At 39.4% G+C, this 18,381-nt stretch overlaps 1 protein-coding gene across 9 annotated transcripts in view; it reads left to right on the top strand.

Annotated features, from left to right (window-relative positions):
• Ipcef1 (interaction protein for cytohesin exchange factors 1) overlaps window positions 1-18,381 on the top strand; it is a 163,211-nt gene that overhangs the window by 125,081 nt on the left and 19,749 nt on the right. For 8 of the 9 annotated variants that reach the window (XM_046456625.2, XM_046456622.2, XM_058583186.1 and 5 more), the window contains one exon: window positions 9,368-9,740. In XM_046456625.2, the coding sequence (XP_046312581.1) occupies window positions 9,368-9,740 (373 nt within the window). The remainder of the gene's footprint in view (window positions 1-9,367; window positions 9,741-18,381) is intronic. The other variant, XM_058583187.1, reaches the window with a different exon arrangement.

Genomic DNA, 18,381 nt, shown 5'->3' with positions numbered 1-18,381 from the left:
CCCACATCCTCTCCAGCACTTGTTGTTGTTTGACTTCATAATGGCTGCCAATCTTACTGGAGTGAGATGGTATCTTAGGGTGGTTTTGATTTGCATTTCTCTGACTGCTAGTGATGGTGAGCATTTTTTCATGTACTTGTTGATTGATTGTATGTCCTCCTCTGAGAAGTGTCTGTTCAGGTCTTTGGCCCATTTGTTGATTGGGTTATTTGTTTTCTTATTGTTTAATTTTTTGAGTTCTTTGTATATTCTGGATATTAGGGCTCTATCTGAAGTGTGAGGAGTAAAAATTTGTTCCCATGATGTAGGCTCCCTATTTACCTCTCTTATTGTTTCTTTTGCTGAGAAAAAACTTTTCAGTTTAAGTAAGTCCCATTTGTTGATTCTTGTTATTAACTTTTGTGCTATGGGTGTCCTATTAAGGAATTTGGAGCCCGACCCCCACAATATGTAGATCGGAGCCAACTTTTTCTTCTATAGTTGATCAGTTTTTGACAGTCCATTAAAGCTAACATTTCCTCAAGAAATATATTGGAAAATAGTCCGATAAATGTTGAATAATCAGATTTTTCCCCCTTAGTAACAGAATGTTCCTCCTGCTCACATATTTTTCAGGCAGATTTTGTTTTTGTTTTCTCTTGTTTTGAAAAACAGACAAGCAAGGCACTTAGTTAAAATAACATTGAGCTTTTTAAAATGTAAACGGATGAAGTTTTAAGAAATCCTGGTAACTTTTATCTAGTACATGAAACTAGGTATTGTTTGGCTGAACATGATATAGGTTAGCCATGAATTGGATATACAAGCCTAGGGTGAAAAATAATTTTTTTCTAAGTTCTTGCTTTAGAAAATATTTTGGGTAATGGATTTTCATTTCATGATGATGAACTCAACTATTATTAATATTAAATAATTAATATTATTAAATATTATTATTATTGAAAATCATCTCAAAAAATTTTAAGTCTTGAAAAGAATCAATTCAATGTACATCCATTCTAATAGTTGTAAAGAAAAGCAGTGAAACTTGAACACCAAACCATTTTGGGCTTCTGCTCCTAATGGGCTGAATGACATTCCACAAGGGAATGAAGACATTTAGGGATCCTCCTGTCGTGAAGAGGAGGTTTGGTTCATGTTCCTTCATTGTGAGCAGGCTTTACAGTATTGTTTATCCTCAAAGGAATTAGAAATGGGTTATTTTTTCCACAGACTTATTAAAAGACTCAAAATAGATAGGGGCTGGATATGGTGGCGCACACTTGTAATCCCAGCAGCTTAGGATGCTGAGGTAAGAGGATCACGAGTTCAAAGCCAGCCTCAGCAATGGTGAGGCACTAAACAACTCAGTGAGACCCTGTCTCTAAATAAAGTGCAAAAAATAGAGCTGGGGATGTGGCTCAGTTGGGGAGTGCCCCTGAATTTAATCCCGGGCTCCCCACCCCCCAACAAAAACAAAAGGAAAAACAAAACAAAACAAAAAAACCGCAAAACAAAATAGATGGGGATCTGTAAGTTTCCCTTTAAAAGATTATTTGTAGAAATAATTATCCAGGATTCCTTGAAATTTATAAGAGAGCAAGAAAAGCTTCATTCACGTTGCAAGCCCGATTTTCTAAGTTACAAAGTGATTTAAGAGCTATAAGCATCACGAAAAATCTCCTCCATGTATTTTCTTAATTTTTTAAAAAGTGTTATCTGATAAACTTATCTGTCCTTTTCTGCTCATTCATTCATTTAAGAGGGGTTCCTGGAGTATTGTGGACCCCTCTTCTTGCTACTTGGGGCACATCAGTGAATAAAGCAGGTAATGGTTCACATTCTGCATGGAGCCACACTTGTAGTGGAAGGAGATGCATTGTCAACAGTCAACATATGAAGTAAACTTGTGCACTATCAGTGGCACTAGAGAGGGAGAGTGAGGAGATTGGGAATCCTGGGGGTAGAGGCTGGGTTGTGACAATGGACAGGTGTCCAGGATGTCCCCATTGAGAGCTTAGATCTGAGCAGAAATCTTGAAAGGCACTTTGGGAATTGGCTGAGGGGCTATGTGGGGAAGGAGTTTCCCAAGCAAATGTGTCAGAATCAAGGTCGCTTGGTGCAAAGTCATGCAAGGAGGCCAGTGTGGCAGGAGCAGGGTAAACCAGGATGAGAATGGCAGGAGGCCAGGTCAGGGGGTGGAGGTGGCCACACTGTAGGGGGCCTGTGGCCAGCGAAGGGCTTCCATGTTCTGTTGGACTTGTTTAGGGAGCCTTTGGAGGGTGTGAGAGTAGAGGATGTGATAATTTCCATTTTGAAAGGACGCAGGAGAGTGTGTAATAATCTACAGTGAAAGATGGCAGTGATTCCCTTGGGGGTGGGTAGTGGGGTGGTTGTGAAAGGAATGGTTGGATTTTGACTATATTTGGAAGTTTGAGCATCAATAGGTGAGTCAAATATGAGAGAAGCAAGGATGAATAATAGCCCTTGAAGATCATTTTAATGTAACAGTCCTTAAATTTTGATACTTTTTAGAAGTATAATTCCTTTATATCCAAATGTTGAAAAAAAAAAAAGTCAGCTAACGGAAACTAAAGAAGCAATAAGTAAAAATAAATCCTGCTGCCTGGCTCATTGGCCAGTGACAGAGGAGGAAGTTGAGGATTAAATACAGAAAGGGTAAAATTAATTTTAGAAATTCAGATTTAATTGTGACAAAATGGATCTTGAATAGCTGTCTGCTAAAGGTCACTTTATCATTCAATATCTGCACTAGATGAAATGGTAGGAATGCTTGCCTATGTACAGTTGTATGAAAAATTATCAGAAAAAAGGGAAATTCACTCTTTTCCTTCAAGATGCAAATAATCATAATGATCATCATCATGAGCATCATCATAATAATCATAAGCTCTGTTGTTGAACATTGAACTGACTTTAAGACTTTTCTAAAATTTTCTTGTGTATTTTTGCCTCTTGCTTGACCGGTTCATCTTTGCAGCTGGCTCCCCAATCACAGAGCACCGTGCCTGCCCCACCACCTCTTCCTGTCTCCCTGCCCTAGTCCCGGCCCTCATTAACTCCTGCGAGTTATTGAAATAGCAGGCTGTTTTCCTCTTCCTGCCTCTAGTTCCTTTCTCCTGTTAAAAACCACCTCTGAATTGTTCTTCCTGAAGTTCAGGTCTAAGAAGATGGATTCATTACACACAACCTTTCACTGAATCTCTTTGCTTATAACATTAATTCCTGACTCTTTGCCTTGGTCTTTGAGGCCCTGGGATTTCTTCCAATAACCTTTACAGTCTTCTTGCCCATTTCTCCTTTGCCATTGGTCCAGGAAACTGTCTGCTATTTTCCAAGAGCTTTTTACTCTTTCCTGCTCTTGTGCCTATAGTGAGAAGTTTCTCGACTTGCAGGAACCACTTGTCCCCGTTCCTACACCAGTCCCCCCTTCTACATGTCTTTCAAGCCTGCTTCTTCAGGTGGGCCTTCCTTCACAGAGGTGGCCTAGTCGTCTATATCAGGAGGAGTCTGCCTTTTTCTGAACTCCATTTCTGTAGCATTTTGTTTTTTTGATGCTTTTTCATGTTATCATAATCTGCCTTGTATTTTAGATTTTGCATATCTGACTTATTTTTCTAATTATTAAAATTTATTTTTATTTGTTTATGTGGTGCTGAGGATTGAATGCAGGACCTCGAACGTGCTATGCGAGCACTCTACCGCTGAGCTACAACCCCAGCATAATTATTAAATTTTTAGAATCAAAGGTGGGGAGGCTAGGGTTGTGGCTCAGTGGTAGACTGCCTGCCTAGCACGTGTAAGGCCCTGGGTTTGATCCTCAGCACCACATAAAAATAAATCAATAATAAAATAAAGGTATTTTGTATGAGTACAAAAAAAATTAAAAATAAAAAAAATCCAAGATGGTTTAAAGTATATTTTATGTTTACCTACAGCCTTTGTGACTGTGTTCAGCACATACTTAAAACCAGATAAATATTTAATGGATGAATAGGTGGATGAATAGGTGATTACTGTGACCTCATCTGTACCCTCCACAAATTTTTTGCTCTGCAAATATTTTCCTATGTGGTTTAGAAGAAATAACTTTAACTTTGTGCAGTGCTTTTGCATAGCTTTAAGAGGATTTTTTTAAACAAAAGTCCTGTATTAGTTTTACAAATAAGGAAGCCAAGGCCCTGAGAAGTAAAAACAACCATCATAAGTAACATTTGCAAGATGTATATGTTTTATTGAGAAGGTTCCTTCATAGTATTTGATTCTCTTGATAAATCTGTCAGTCAGGAAGCTGATGAAATTTTCATGAATGTTCCACATGCCAGATACTGCTGGGGATAAGGAAATACAGAACTGGACAATATTCCCTCCCTTGAGCAACTTAAGTTCTAAGTTGAAAAGAGGGACAATAAATTGATAGTTCCAAAAAAATTATTTCAAATACTAATAAGTTCTGTGAAGCAGATAAATGGGATAACGTGCTAAGGAGTGGTTGGGGCTGTTTTGTGCACTGTGACAGGGAGACCCTCCGGAAGAAGTGATATATGAGTCGAGGTCAAAGAGACAGGGAGGAGGTAGCCAATCAGGAATCCACAGGAGGGGCCTGTCAGTCACCACAGATGCACTGAAGGGACAGAAAGGAGGGAAACATGACCAGAAAGGATAGGTGGAGGGGACATGGAAGGAGGTGTAGTAGAGAGGTATTCAGGGGTCCATGTGAGCCTCCTCAGTTCTCATGACGACAGTGCGTATTTTTGTATTGGTGATGGGCAGTTATTGGAGGGCCTTCAGTGGAGGAACATCATGGTTTGGTTTGTGCTTTAGAAATGCTCTTGCTGTTATTTGGAGGACGCCCAGGGAAGGGACAATAGTGGAAGCAGAAACCAGTAGAATAGGGCTTGGAGGTAAAGTGACTTCTCCAAGGTCACTTAGACACTGAAGATTGGAGTGAGGAGTGGATCCCTGACAGCTCATGCCCAAGGTCATACAGAAGGTCGGTGAGGAGGAGGCAGTATACTGTACGTGGTCTTCTGTGTGTTAGGGCATTGCTTCTCCTAGCTTATGGGAGAGACACATACCATGCCTCCTAGGGATCGATGACAGAGGACTGCTCTGTTTCTATTAAAAGGCCAATAAGGGAAAGAACGTCTGTGTGCTTTCCTTCCCTTTTTCTTGTTTGATTTTATTATGCTTAGTATTAAATGATTCCTCCATTTCTTTTTTTTTTTTTTTAATGTAACTTGACTAATGTTACTTCAGATTTGTATACTGAATCACTTCTTCCTAATTACAGGCCTTTGGTGGTTATTTTAAACTATTTTTCACCATGTCAAACTTGTGTTTTGAAAACAATTCAGAGAAAAGGATTTTAGAGCTAACTATAATTTGAATTTAACTCCTTCAATAAATAAAAGTATCCGATGCAGAAAATAGGAAAAATCAATTTTAGTTTTTAAGCTTAATCTTACCAAAGTTTCTTAAGTAAAACCAAGATCTTTATAATGTATTTATTTTTCTCATCAAACATTAAAACGTTTCAAACCTGAATGTTTTTATTTATTTATTTTATTTTTATTTTTTAATTAATTTTTTATTTATATGTGACAGTGGAAGGCATTACAATTCTTATTACACATTTAGAGCACAATTTTTCATTCTCTGGTTGTACACAAAGTATATTCATACCAATTAACATCTTTATACATGTACTTTGGATAATAATGTCCATCACATTCCACCATCATTTCTAACCCCATGCCCCCTCCCTTCACCTCCCACCCCTCTGCCCTATCTAGAGTTCGTCTATTCCTCCCATGCTCCCTCTCCCTACTCCACTATGAATCAGCCTCCTTATATCAGAGAAAATATTTTGCATTTTTTGGGAGGATTGGCTAACCTCAATTAGCATTATCTTCTCCATCCATTTACCTGCAAATGCCATGATTTCATTCTCTTTTATTGCTGAGTAATATTTCATTGTATATGATACATTTTTTTTATCCATTCATCTATTGAAGGGCATCTTGGTTGGTTCCACAGTTTAGGTGTTGTGAATTGTGCTGCTATAAACATTGATGTGGCTGTGACCCTGTAGTATACTGTTTTTAAGTCCTTTGGGTTGAGACCGAGGAGAGGGATAGCTAGGTCAAATGTTGGTTCCACTCCCAATTTTTAAAGAAATCTTCATACTGCTTTCCATATTGGCTGCAGCAATTTACAGTCCCACCAGCAATGTATGAGTGTGCCTTTTCCTCCACATCCTCACCAACACTTATTGTTGTTTGTCTTCATAATAGCTGCCATTCTGACTGGAGTAAGATGAAATCTTAGAGTAGTTTTGATTTGCATTGTTTCTCTAATTGCTAGTGATGATGAACATTGTTTAATGTATTTGTTGATTGATTGTATATCCTCTTCTGAGAAGTGTCTGTTCAGGTCCTTGGCCCATTTATTGATTGGGTTGTTTTTTTGGTGTTTAACTTTTTGAATTCTTTATAAACCCTTAGAGATTAGTGCTCTATCTGATGTGTGAGGGGAAAGATTTGCTCCCAAGATGTAGGCTCTCTTTTCACCCCCAGATTGTTTCTTTTGCTGCAAAGAAACTTTTTAGCTTCAGTGCATCCCATTTATTGATTCTTGATTTTAATTCTTGCGCCAAAGGAGTCTTATTAAGGAAGTTAGGACCTAATCCCACATGATGGAGATTAGGGCCTACTTTTCCTTCTATTAGACACAGGGTCTCTGAACAAACCTGAATATTTTTAAATGGACGAAACCACATAGAGTTATTTATCTCTAAGTAAAATAATTTTAAGATGAGAGCATTTGTGGGATTATTTGCGTTGTAATTTATAGCAATAACCCCTTGATCCTGGAATTAGGATAAAATACCTTTAGCAACTCTAGAGAGAATTTCAGGGAATCTTCAGTAAGAGACTAAACTATGCTGGTGAGCTTTTTTTCTATATAGTTGGCTCTCTCATTCATTCCTTGCTGGCATTAATTTGTTACCAACTATGTATCAGGCACAGATGCAAAAAAAATGGAGGTTCAAAAATGACTAAAAACAGCCTGTTCTCAAGCAGCTTACCAAGAAAGGTTAGCAGTCCATCAGCAATTGCAATATAAGGTAACAAATAAAATGGCATTTACTGGCTATGCTGGAAGTAAGCCCAGAAGCACCAGGCATAGGTATCTAACAGGCCCTGAAGTTTTCAGAGAAGGCTTCCTGGAGGAGCTGGCACTTGAACTGGCTGGAGGATGGGCTCCTGTCAGTCAAACAGAGATGGGGTGGAAGAAGAGTCTGTCCCTCCTTTCTACCTTCACAGGTACTTGGGAGTTTTATGAGTATATTGCAGAGATGCTTCACCAAGGCACTGACCTAAGATTTCTGTGCTTGGTACTGGCCATTGGTAACTGCAGAATTTTAGTTCTTTCTTTAATCTTTTTCTCCATTTCATCAGCGTTACATGGTGCCTGGGGAAATTGCACTGATAATTTGCATTTTGTTTGAGCAGCACCCAACAGGAATATAGAACACTCCACAGACTTTTCTGATTCTCATCTTAAACATCTTTCTTTAGTCCTTTAAACAGTTTGTTGAGGTTTAGAAAACCTTATGGAAAGTATCTCGGCAACTGAGTACACAATCTTTTTCTCAAATAGCCCATTTTGCTCTAATCCAATTAAAGTAGTGTCGGCAGGAGCAACAGGAAAAGCTCACGCTTGGTCTCTTTTCAAAAAAAGGAAGTTGATCACGTGGAAGCCAAGTTTTACCAAAATAGCTCACAATCAGGGGAACGTGTCAGGGCTGGGCCAGCATGGGTATTTTTGTTAAATATGTATTTTGTAGATCCTGTTAATAAGTGAACTATTTGTGACATTTATTTGGAGCATTTAGGGCTTTTGTGTTCCCTCCTCCAGATAACTAAGCCTTTATTTAGTGAGTTACAGATCTTTAATATCTTAGTGATTAAATGGCCTCTGTGATTTAAGGTAGCCAGTCCCCAAGCCACTTGACACATTCTTGAATGGAACATTTTCATGTCGGTGCCAGTATTTTACTATTGAGAAGACGGGAGTGATCGGTTTGCATCTGAAATAGATATTTTAATGTCATATTTCTTTAAAAGATTCATTATGTAATAATACATGTTTACTATGCATTCAGTTTGGTACATGTTGATTAAATACTGGATTTTTCCCAATAAAATTCAGAGTTTAGCACCTGCAGAATTCAGGGAGCCATACTAATTTTGGAACAAAGTTAGCCATTCTGAAGAAGTTAGTTGCAATGATTTTGAGATTTTGGGAGAGGATCCTAGTTTGCTCTTTTGCGTATTCTCTTTAATAAATCTCGTTCCAGTTGCCTCCTTTGAGATTTGAGTTCTTGAAACCAATAGGTACATAGTATCTAATAGCAGGATATAAAGAGTGATAAAATGAAATTATAAAAATCCCTTCTTGTCTTATGCCATTGGAGATACAAGGTGGTCCAGAGAACATGAGAGTCTAATTTGGGGGTTTTATTGACCAATAAAATGAACAATGGAGGAACAGCACAGAGTTGCTACATAGAACATTAAAAAGAGCTCCCTGCAGGGCAGACCCAGAAGATTCCACGTCATCAACCCCCTTCTCCTTCTCCGTGGTGCCAGTTTTGGTTTCTTATGAAAGAATTGAGAGGTTGCTTATTCTTGTCTTCCTCCTCGAAACTTTATTAAATGTTTTTAAGAGATTGAAGGGTGAGTTAATGTCCTCCCGCCTCACCTGGGTAGTTATGACTTGACACTGTTCATGTGCTGAGGAACATGTGGGCCACGATCCTGGGAACTCATCAACATGACCAGGCTTCCTGTCTGGCTCCAGCTTTTGCTGCCCGTCCTCTTTCAGTGTTGGGGATGGAGCCCAGGGCATTGCACATGCCAGCCAAGTGTTCTCCCCCTGAGCTGCACCCCAGAGCCCTGCTGTCTTTCTCTTAATCACCTTTCTCTAGAGGTCTTGCTCCATCTGTGTGCATTGAATGACAGATTACAAATTATATTGTTTTGCTCAAGGTGTACTTCAGTATTCTAAAGAGTGCCCCCAAAAGGCATTTTAAGTTTCTGGAGAACACTGAATAATAGAGTGATGTGGAGATTTTTCAGATCCTTGAATGGCAAATTCAAAGTTCTACCGATCAGTTTTAGAGAATGGGATCTCAATGGCTGCCAGATGGAAATGAATAGCATGGGTTTGTCCTTCTATTCTCTTATTCTTGGTCACCTTTTAAAACAACAGCAGGATGCCTGTATTAAAAATAAGGATAGAGACTGATGGTTTGATCACCATTTATTTTATTCTTTCTTGGTTTTATTTGTGGAAATAGGCTGCCCAGCGGGCATCTTCGTCCTCACCCAAATTGAGTGAAACATCGTGTTCTTTCTCTTCCCTGGAAAATACAATAAAGACGGCCAGCAGCGGTTCTTCCTCGGGATCTAAAGAAAGACAGTCCTGGCTGGACATCGTGAACAGCTCACCTGCTGCTGGAGATGTGGGGCACGCACTCGCCTTTGCCGTGCAGGTCCATGCCCCTGCACCCTCAGAGGCTCCCAGTTGCAAGGCCCTGGACACCAGCTTCGTCACATCCGAAAGTGGGTTTTTGAACTCTTTGTCTAGTGATGACACTTCTTCATTGAGTAGCAATCAAGATCATCTCACTGTCCCAGACAAGGCTCCTGGATCAAGGGTGATGGAGAAAGGTAAACTAAGAAAGCATTTACAATTATTTAGAGAATGTGTGTGTGTGTGTGTGTGTGTGTAACTCTAATGTGAATTTGTAACAGATGAGTGTGAATTTGTAACTCATGAATGGTGATTTAAATTTACATGATCAAGTGGGGCCAAGCCTCATGCTGCTTGGGAAGTTTCCCTGTGACAACTTCCATTGCCAGGTCACTAATGACCTGCTCTAAGTGTCATTAAACAAATGCTTAAAAGAGAGACATGTGGTCATGATATAATATCTTTCCACTAGTTTAAGGAAAAGATTGACTCTAATTTTGGTTCCATTCTCTGGAGCTCGTGAGAGTTAAGTGGGGAGGGGAAGAGAAATGGCCCATTGAGGAATGAAGGGTGAAGATCAGATGATGGGATTGAAAGAGGAGACTGAGGCTGCCTCAGACTCAGGACCTGTCATTGTGTGGACCAAGTATTGGGCTTACTTGTGTCTCCTTGGAAGTGTAAATTAAGGTCAGTGGTACAAGTGAAAAAGAGGTACTAGGTTCAGCGTAAGAATCTTCTTTTTGATTTCATGAGCTGTCTGTATAGAGCAGGCTCCTTGGAAGGTAATGCGTCCTTGTCTTTGGAGGTATTTCTTTATTCTGAGAGAACTATTTTCATTGAATATTGATTACCGATTGCATATTGATGGCAATTTTTGTTCTTATGATATAATGAAGAGAGAATTTAGGTATCTTGATTTAAATGACCTCAAATTTGATGCTTAGAAAAATCCTTTCAGATAGAGGATTTGGATTGAAGAAAATAATAAAAAGTACTACATCTATTATAGCTATTATTTTCCTGTTAAAAATTCTTACTTTAATCTATGAGTAGAACTAAAAAAGTTTCCGACACCTCCCCTCCACTCACCCCCATATAATGAGCATAGTTTCCTAAGCACCATAGATACTAAAATTCCTTTTATAGTCTTTCCCAAGAGATAACCCTGCAGATGGAGAGTTTTCCTTTAGGATCCATAGCCTGAGAGTCATGGGAAGATGAATGCAGTTCTCGTCTCTGTCTAAACGCCATCCTGGGAATGCAAGTGCTGTGGAGCTTGGCAGGGCATCAATAGCTCTTTTAATCTAAGAATGAGGAAACCTGGTGTTCTTTAGCTTTGAATTACATGCAGAGTGACCAATAAAATCTGGGTGCTTCTTGGAACAGCTTGAGGTGAGGGTGCTTCTCTCAATAGAGAGGAAGAGAATATGGAAGTATTTTCCCCTCACTGATTTGTTAGCGGTTACTTACTATGTGTTACAGAATTTTTGCTGATGATTTTCTCCTGCTGCTGAGGATTTGATCAAATTCCCCAAAGAACTGAACCACATAAAGTCATCTCTATGGAAACGCAGCCCAGCCTTTGCTTGTATTTTTGATGACTTGCTGTTGAGTAATCAAATTGCATATTGTGTATTTTCTTAACGTGTTTGCATGTTGGAGAAGAAGGTAGCTTTTCATTCTTGTGACTTCTAAACAAATATTGGTTTTGAGTTGCCAGTGGAAAAAAAAAACCAAAAAAACAAAAAGCCCTGGAATTTCTGTGTCTGAAACACTGCTCAGGGTGTTTTTCAGGAATTGGAGTTTCTACAAGGTCCAAGATAGAAGTTAAATTTTCAGATTAATTTTTAGATTCCCAGTCTCAAGATGTGTTTGCTGGAGAAAGAGGTTTTTATCCTCAAAAAGATGTTTAAAGGTTAATAACTGAGTCCTGAAACAAGCAGACAGCATGTATTATAGCCTTTCTTTTATTTAAACAATGAAAGAAATATTTTGCAGTTGGTATGCAATTAAAATTGTGCTTGCTAGAATTTGATACTGAATTTAAAACTCCTTGTAGACATTTCTCCCTGTAGTGAAAGCTATTAAAAAAAAGAGGGTGTTAATTGCATCATATTGCTTTTCTACTCTGCAGAGTTTCAGACTTTCAAGCTCTAGGGATTCATCATGGTCTTCATCATGGTAGCGGGAAGAGAGGTGATGAGGTTAATGGAGTGCTTGTCGCATCTCAGCGTCACTCTGGGATCTGCCTTTCTTTTTCAAGTGATATTTTGGCCAGGGCCATGCCTGTGGTGGTGAATCACAGGGTGCATCACTGCATACGTATGTACAACGTGTGCTACCTGTGGACAATGTGGACAAGGTCACTCTCACTCAGTGAGGAGGAACCATACCCCCAATGCTGAAAAACTGCAGGTTAACTGATAAAACTAAAGCTCAACTGGTGTAGGCCCATTTCCAAGTGCAAGTACAGCCAGAACTGCGAGTCATGTCGGTTACAAGCTGAATAGAAAGATTGTTAATGAAGAGACGAGCATTCTAGAGCATGCATGACATCTCTGAGCCAGATTTCAGGACCTGAAGGACATTAGAAAAAATTATGCACAGTCTGAGTGTGGACAGTACAGATGCTACATTATTTTAGCTGGCTATTTGGAATGTGGCTGTAGGAATTATGTGGTATGCCTCTTCAGGAAATGAAGAAACAACAAAAATAAGCCCCTACTGAGCTCAACTCAAGTTAGCATTATTATTATTATTTAGTATCTAATATGTACTCGTGTACTTTGTGCTAAAGGGAATCCAAAGATGAGCAGGATACAGATTCTGTTCTAAAAGACTTATAAAAGTCTAATGGAGCACGTGGGAGGAATCAGTCACATCTAACGCAAGAAATCAGAATAAAATGGGTGCCACCAGGGAGCTACAAACAGAACACCCCAGCTGGTCACACCTAAGGGGAAGGATCTGTGCATTTAGAGGGGAGACACAGGCAAAGGAGACTGAAAGGAAATCCTGGTGATGCTGAATGCTGAACCAGGCCTTAGTGAATTATGATATATAATTGATAACCATTTCTAATTATGGTAATCATATAAATAAAGCTATGATTTAGAAAAGTTATCCTAGCTGTAGGATGTAGGGTACAAGAGAATAAGAGAAGGAAGAGACCAAGAGGAATTAGGAAGCTTCTGTGCCCTACCAGGGTGTAGACTGGTCATGGTCTCTGCATACTTAGAACTTAATTTAGTCCCTAGAGTATTTCCTAGTGTTCCTGAGTTTTGAAATGTAATTTGAGAATCTTAAAATGGAAATGAATATTTAACACCGTGAAAATAATCTGGTCTGAATGGCCATTGGCCTCAATAGCATGGATCTCAGGCATGGAAGGATTACCACTGATTTCACTGTTCCCATGTCAAGTGGCTGAAGATCCCCATGAGTGGTCACAAAAGAACCTGGTTAAGTCACCTATATTTTTGTGTAATCTAAACAGGTCATTTGAAGTCCGCAGACTTTTATCTTTGTATCTTTTGTTGTCGTTCTTATATTCTACAACTTTTCCTGAGACAGGGAGTTATGGGATAGTGAAAGGTTATGGGAACTCAATGGAGCAAGGGTTTTGAAGCTGCTGACTAGTGAAATCTGGACTTCGGGGGCATACAGACTCAAATGACAGGTAGGAAGAAGTAGGAGGGGTCAAAGAACGGGAGGTCATGACCAAAGGTGAAAGATAAATAAGTTCAGAAGAGAGAAAATGTGGTTAAGGTGAAAGAGGATGTTTGTACTCCGAAAGAAGTAAACTTAGAGTTGACATTTAGATGTAAACAGTTCTAGGAATGGAGAAAGGTGCATTAAAAATGATGTGCTCTGGTGCTGGGGTTGTGGTTCAGTGGTAGAATGCACGCCTTGCATGTGTGAGGCCCTGGGTTCAATCCTCAGCACCACATAAAAATAAATAAAGGTATTGTGTCCATCTATAACTTTTTTTTTATTGGTTGTTCAAAACATTACAAAGCTCTTGACATATCATATTTCATACATTAGATTCAAGTTGGTTATGAACTCCCAATTTTACCCCAAATACAGATTGCAGAATCACATCGGTTACACATCCACATTTTTACATAATGCCCTATTAGTAACTGTTGTATTCTGCTACCTTCCATCTACAACTTAAAAATATTTTTAAAAATTGATGTGCTCTGGTGTCAAGAGCTCAAGATGTACCACTGCTTGTGGCCACAGGACCACAGAGCCTGGCCACAGGTTCCACAGGACCCAGAACGGCAGGTTCATTCCAGAGAGAAACCACGCCTGCCCTTACAAAACAAGGCTTGAAGCCCACCTTTCTCTTTCAGTGCTACCAGAATTGTGTTTTACCAATATTGTGTTTCAAGCAGTCACATTTGTGTAGAGTACAGGGAAAACACTGTCTTTTGACGTACACAATTATACCTCTTTAAATGACGGCTGTGCTGTGTTTTTGTTTTTAGACATTCTCTCACTTACTTTTCTTTCTTGGGCTTTGCCTGCAGTGCAATATTGATATAAACGGTGATTATGGGCATTTTTGTGGTGTGCTTTCTCAAACAGGAAGTTTTCAGTGTTTCCCCACTACCAACAACTTAGAAATAAAGTATTTTATTTTCACCTCTACTGTATGATGAAGAAACTGGGGCTTACTGTAGTTAGGCAAATCGCTTAAGATGGTCATGCAACGATGGGAGGGTGAAGGGTGTGTTCTGTTTGACTCTAGAGCCCGAGATTTTAATCACCCAAATATTCAAAATAAATAATCAGCAGGAGCCAGGGTTAAGTTAAATAGGTGAATCAAGTCACATTTCACGGAATAATTTCCCTCTTTAGACAATCATTCTGTAACACGTGTTTCTGCAATTACTAGTGAAGCAGTGCAGGTCAGCCAGTGATAGGAACAGAAGCATTCGAGCACTACGTGACACTTCAGGGTCCGTAGACTTTGTCTATTCAAAAATATTTATCAAGTGCCTCTTCGTGTCACGTACTGGCCCATGTTTCTGTTCTAAAAGACTTCTAAAGGTCTAATGGAAAAGAATGTACACTGGGAAAAAAGTGAACAGAAGGCAAAATAAATACCCTCATGGTGCCGATGTTGAGGGGAGACTGGGAGGGAGATAATAGGATACAGCAGGTCAGTACTAATGTCTCCAGGGGTTGAAAGTGCCATGGTTAACAAGAGGATGGGTGTGGGTTTAGAGGGAGATGGAGCTGAGATCGGGGCATGGGGGAAGAGGTGCTATTTACATCAGTGGTCATGGGAAGTCTCTCTGATAAGTTGACATTTGAGCCAAAATCCATGGAGTGGAGAGGAGAGCCCAGTTGATATCTTCCAGGTACAGTGTGCACCAAGTGCAGGGGCCCTTCAGTGGCACAGCGTTGAGACCATCAAAGGTCCCTGCAGGAAGGTGAAGTGTGTAGCATAGAGGATGTAGTAAGACTCTGGAATCTGTTCTGAGTTATGGAGAAGCTGTTGGGGGAATTGAGAAGAGCAGTGAAATCATCCAACTTACTTTTTTTTTTCTTTTTGTTTTTATTTGTTGTTTTTAGATAAACATGATGGCAGACATATTTTGACATATTATACATACATGGAACACAACCCATTCCAATTGGGATTCCATTCTTGTGGCTGTACATTATGTGGAGTTACACAAGCCGTGTATTCATTTATGAACAAAGGGAAGTTGTGTCTTATTCATTCTCCTATCTTTCCTATTCCCATCCCCTCCCTTCTTTTGTCTAACTCAGTGAACTACTATTCTTCCCCTCCCTACCCTCCCTTGCACACACACACATACACACATACATATATATTTCTTTACCAACTCATCTGTTGAAGGGCACCTAGGTTGGTTCTGTAGCTTAGCTATTGTGAATTGAGTTGCTATAAACATTGATGTGGTGGCATCACTATAATATGCTGATTTTAAGTCCTGTGGGTAAATGCCAAGGAGTGGAATAAATGGGTCAAATGGTAGTTCCATTACTATCTAAAATTTTTTTTTGTTAATAGCCCACACCAAGTAACAAGTTCCTCAAGGAATCACAGTTCTTTGTGTCCTAAACTGCAAATCCAAGAACAGAAGTGAAATGCTGAGGTGGGAAAATAGACCAGGTTATTGTCTTTCAGGGTAAAAACAAAGTGAAGCTGGAGGCATAAAATTCTTAGGTGAAATGTTGGGGAGTAACTCAGCGTCATTCTTAGCTAAATGAAATTTGACTATCAAATTTTGTGGATGTACAATCTGTAAAAATATCATTTCCTGAGAACTATATCTCCTAACAAAAGAAAATTTTAGGTAGTAATGGAACTGACTTACATTTTGAAAGAATCACTTGGCTCCTTGGTGGAAAGCAGACCTACAGCATATTGGCCGGTGCCATATGGGTGCAGGTGAGAGGTACAGTATGGTATTCCTCCATCAAGGTGGACGAGGTCAGGTGCTGTGTATATTTCAAGCAGAGTTGGTGGGATTTGCTGATAGGAGAGTAGAAAGAGGAGTCAAAGATGATTTCAAGGGTTGTATCCTGAATGATGAAAAAGAATGGAGTTGCCATTTTTTGAGACAGGAAAGACCTCCTGGTTGGAGGTACAGATCCAGAATTTGAGCCAGACGTGGTGGCACATGCCTTAATCCGAGCAGCTTGGGAGGCTGAGGCAGGACCTGAGTCCAGAGTTCAGAGGAGGCCCTGTAGGTACAAAATGTCTTGTCATTGGCATTTAGATTGTATTTGAAAAATGGGGCTAATCAGATCAGCTGGAGGGAGAGGGCAGCGAGAAGAAGAATTCAGAGTGATGAGCTCTGTGATGCCCTGATGTTGTTCAGGCTGCCAAGGCACCTAGAAGTGCCTGTTACGGAAGGGAGCCAAAGGTCATGTGTTAGAGACTAAGTAAGGAAACCTGTCAATGCATTAGATGCTGTTAAAGAACAACAACAAAAACAAGTGGATAGGGTTACTTGAACATTAAGGAGTTGAAAAAAAATCATAAAATGGAACTTGACACTATATGTCCCAAATAAGCTGACATGTATGCTTTGTGTTAAAATCAAAACCAATGGATAGCAATTTCATGACCCTGCTTATTGAGATGTTCCTTCAGCCATTCAAGCTAAGCCTTAAGCCATGTGAAATAGCATTAAATAGATTTTCAGGTTGGGGATGAGTGGTGGCATCTTTGACCAGTCACAATCTGAACTTTCACTTTTTGCCATGAAATGCAAAATGCCTGCTAGAAATATTTTCTAAATATTTGAAAGGCACATGGTGCATGTTTTTCAGTTTGGAATTAAGCATCATCTGACAGGAAGCACCTTGGAACCTTAAGCACCTGAAGGCCTTGATCAGCAGCAAAACTGAACTTCTTCCCCAGGTTGTGTCTGTGTGTTTACACTTTCTGTAAGTGCACTGTTCACTCTCTTGTGTACTTCTGATTGGCTTCTTACTGGTTTTTAGGAGCCATTTATTTTTTTATGAATACTCACTATATTATGGATATTGTGAATATTTTTCCTTGCCTATTACTTGTTGTTAAAATTTTATTTTTAGTGCCTTTATGCAGAAATTTAAAATCTTTATGTCATCAATTTTGTCATTATTTTATTTCTGGCTTTGAGTTTTGAGTCTTCCTCAGAAAGAATCACTGCCTCAGTTTATGATAATATTCATTCATGTATTCATTGCAGGACTAAAAAGAGCTCTTTTGTTTATGATTGCATCTAATTTATTTTTAGGTGAATACGATAGCCCAATACCATTTCACAGATTCTTTCCCCCCTAATCTGTTATCATCTTCACAGCATCAAAATTCCTGCGCACACTGGTGTTTTGTGCAGCCTTTCTGCTCATTTACTGAACTTTCTCTTATTACTTTGTCAGTTCGGTGGTTAGGGTCCACAGTTGTAGAATGTCCTGTTATTCCACACAGAGCTGCTCTTGTTGGTACTGTCTTCCAGGTAATCTTTGAATTTAATTATCAAGCTTTACTTAGGGTACCACATTTGGACTTTGGTTACCATGTCCTTGACCGTGTAGGTTAATTTGGCAGTAAGTCTGGCTTTAAAGCATTGAACCCATGAACATGATATAGCTGCCTGTTTAGGTCACGATACACAATACACAGGTAATTATGGATCCTGCTAGATTATAATTGTGAAGATAAGGAAAAGAGAGCCCCGTCTTATGGGGGCACTGATCTGCTCCAGACCTTTGATTTCTTCCTTCCTCTTGCCTCCCTGCTGTTGGTTTGAAGGGCTCTTTACTTCTCTCTTCTCTTTCTGAATATTCCATTTCTATCTTTTCTGTTCACTTGTCCTCATTGCAATGTTTGCTGGAGCTAGCAGGTTATAGGGCCAAGGTTATAGGTATGTTGATTTGTACCCCTTGGTTTAAGTGACTTTTAGAGCCCCCATTTCTTTTCCATTCAGTTCCACCTCATAAATGTATTTTGAAAATAAAATTAAGGAAAAAAAATCTGTCCTTCTTGAGTGCTTGCTCTTTGTTTTTTTCTTCCCTTGAGATGTGAGTAGAAACCTAATGTCTCTTTAAATATTTCATTTTATCCTGGGTACTCATATAATTGACAATAAAATTTAAAAACAAGTGGAGCACATGTTTTAAGAATGTAAATGCCACTTCTCAGACGGTTGAGCAGCAGTTTCAACCTAAGATGATTTCAGAAAATCACTGCCACAAGCTACAGTGTTAACAACACAGAAGAACAACATCAAAGATCACTGAATCGACCAGGTTTGCTCTTGTCTATGAAACCAGTAATACAGGGAAGAGTACCAAGTC

The sequence above is a fragment of the Marmota monax genome, unplaced genomic scaffold, assembly GCF_021218885.2.
Source record: "Marmota monax isolate L192 unplaced genomic scaffold, Marmota_monax_Labrador192_F-V1.1 WCK01_AAM20220418_F8-fsc00164, whole genome shotgun sequence".
NCBI lineage: Eukaryota > Metazoa > Chordata > Mammalia > Rodentia > Sciuridae > Marmota > Marmota monax.
The sequence above is the reverse complement of the archived record's forward strand: the minus strand, read 5'-3'. Positions and strand labels throughout refer to the sequence as shown.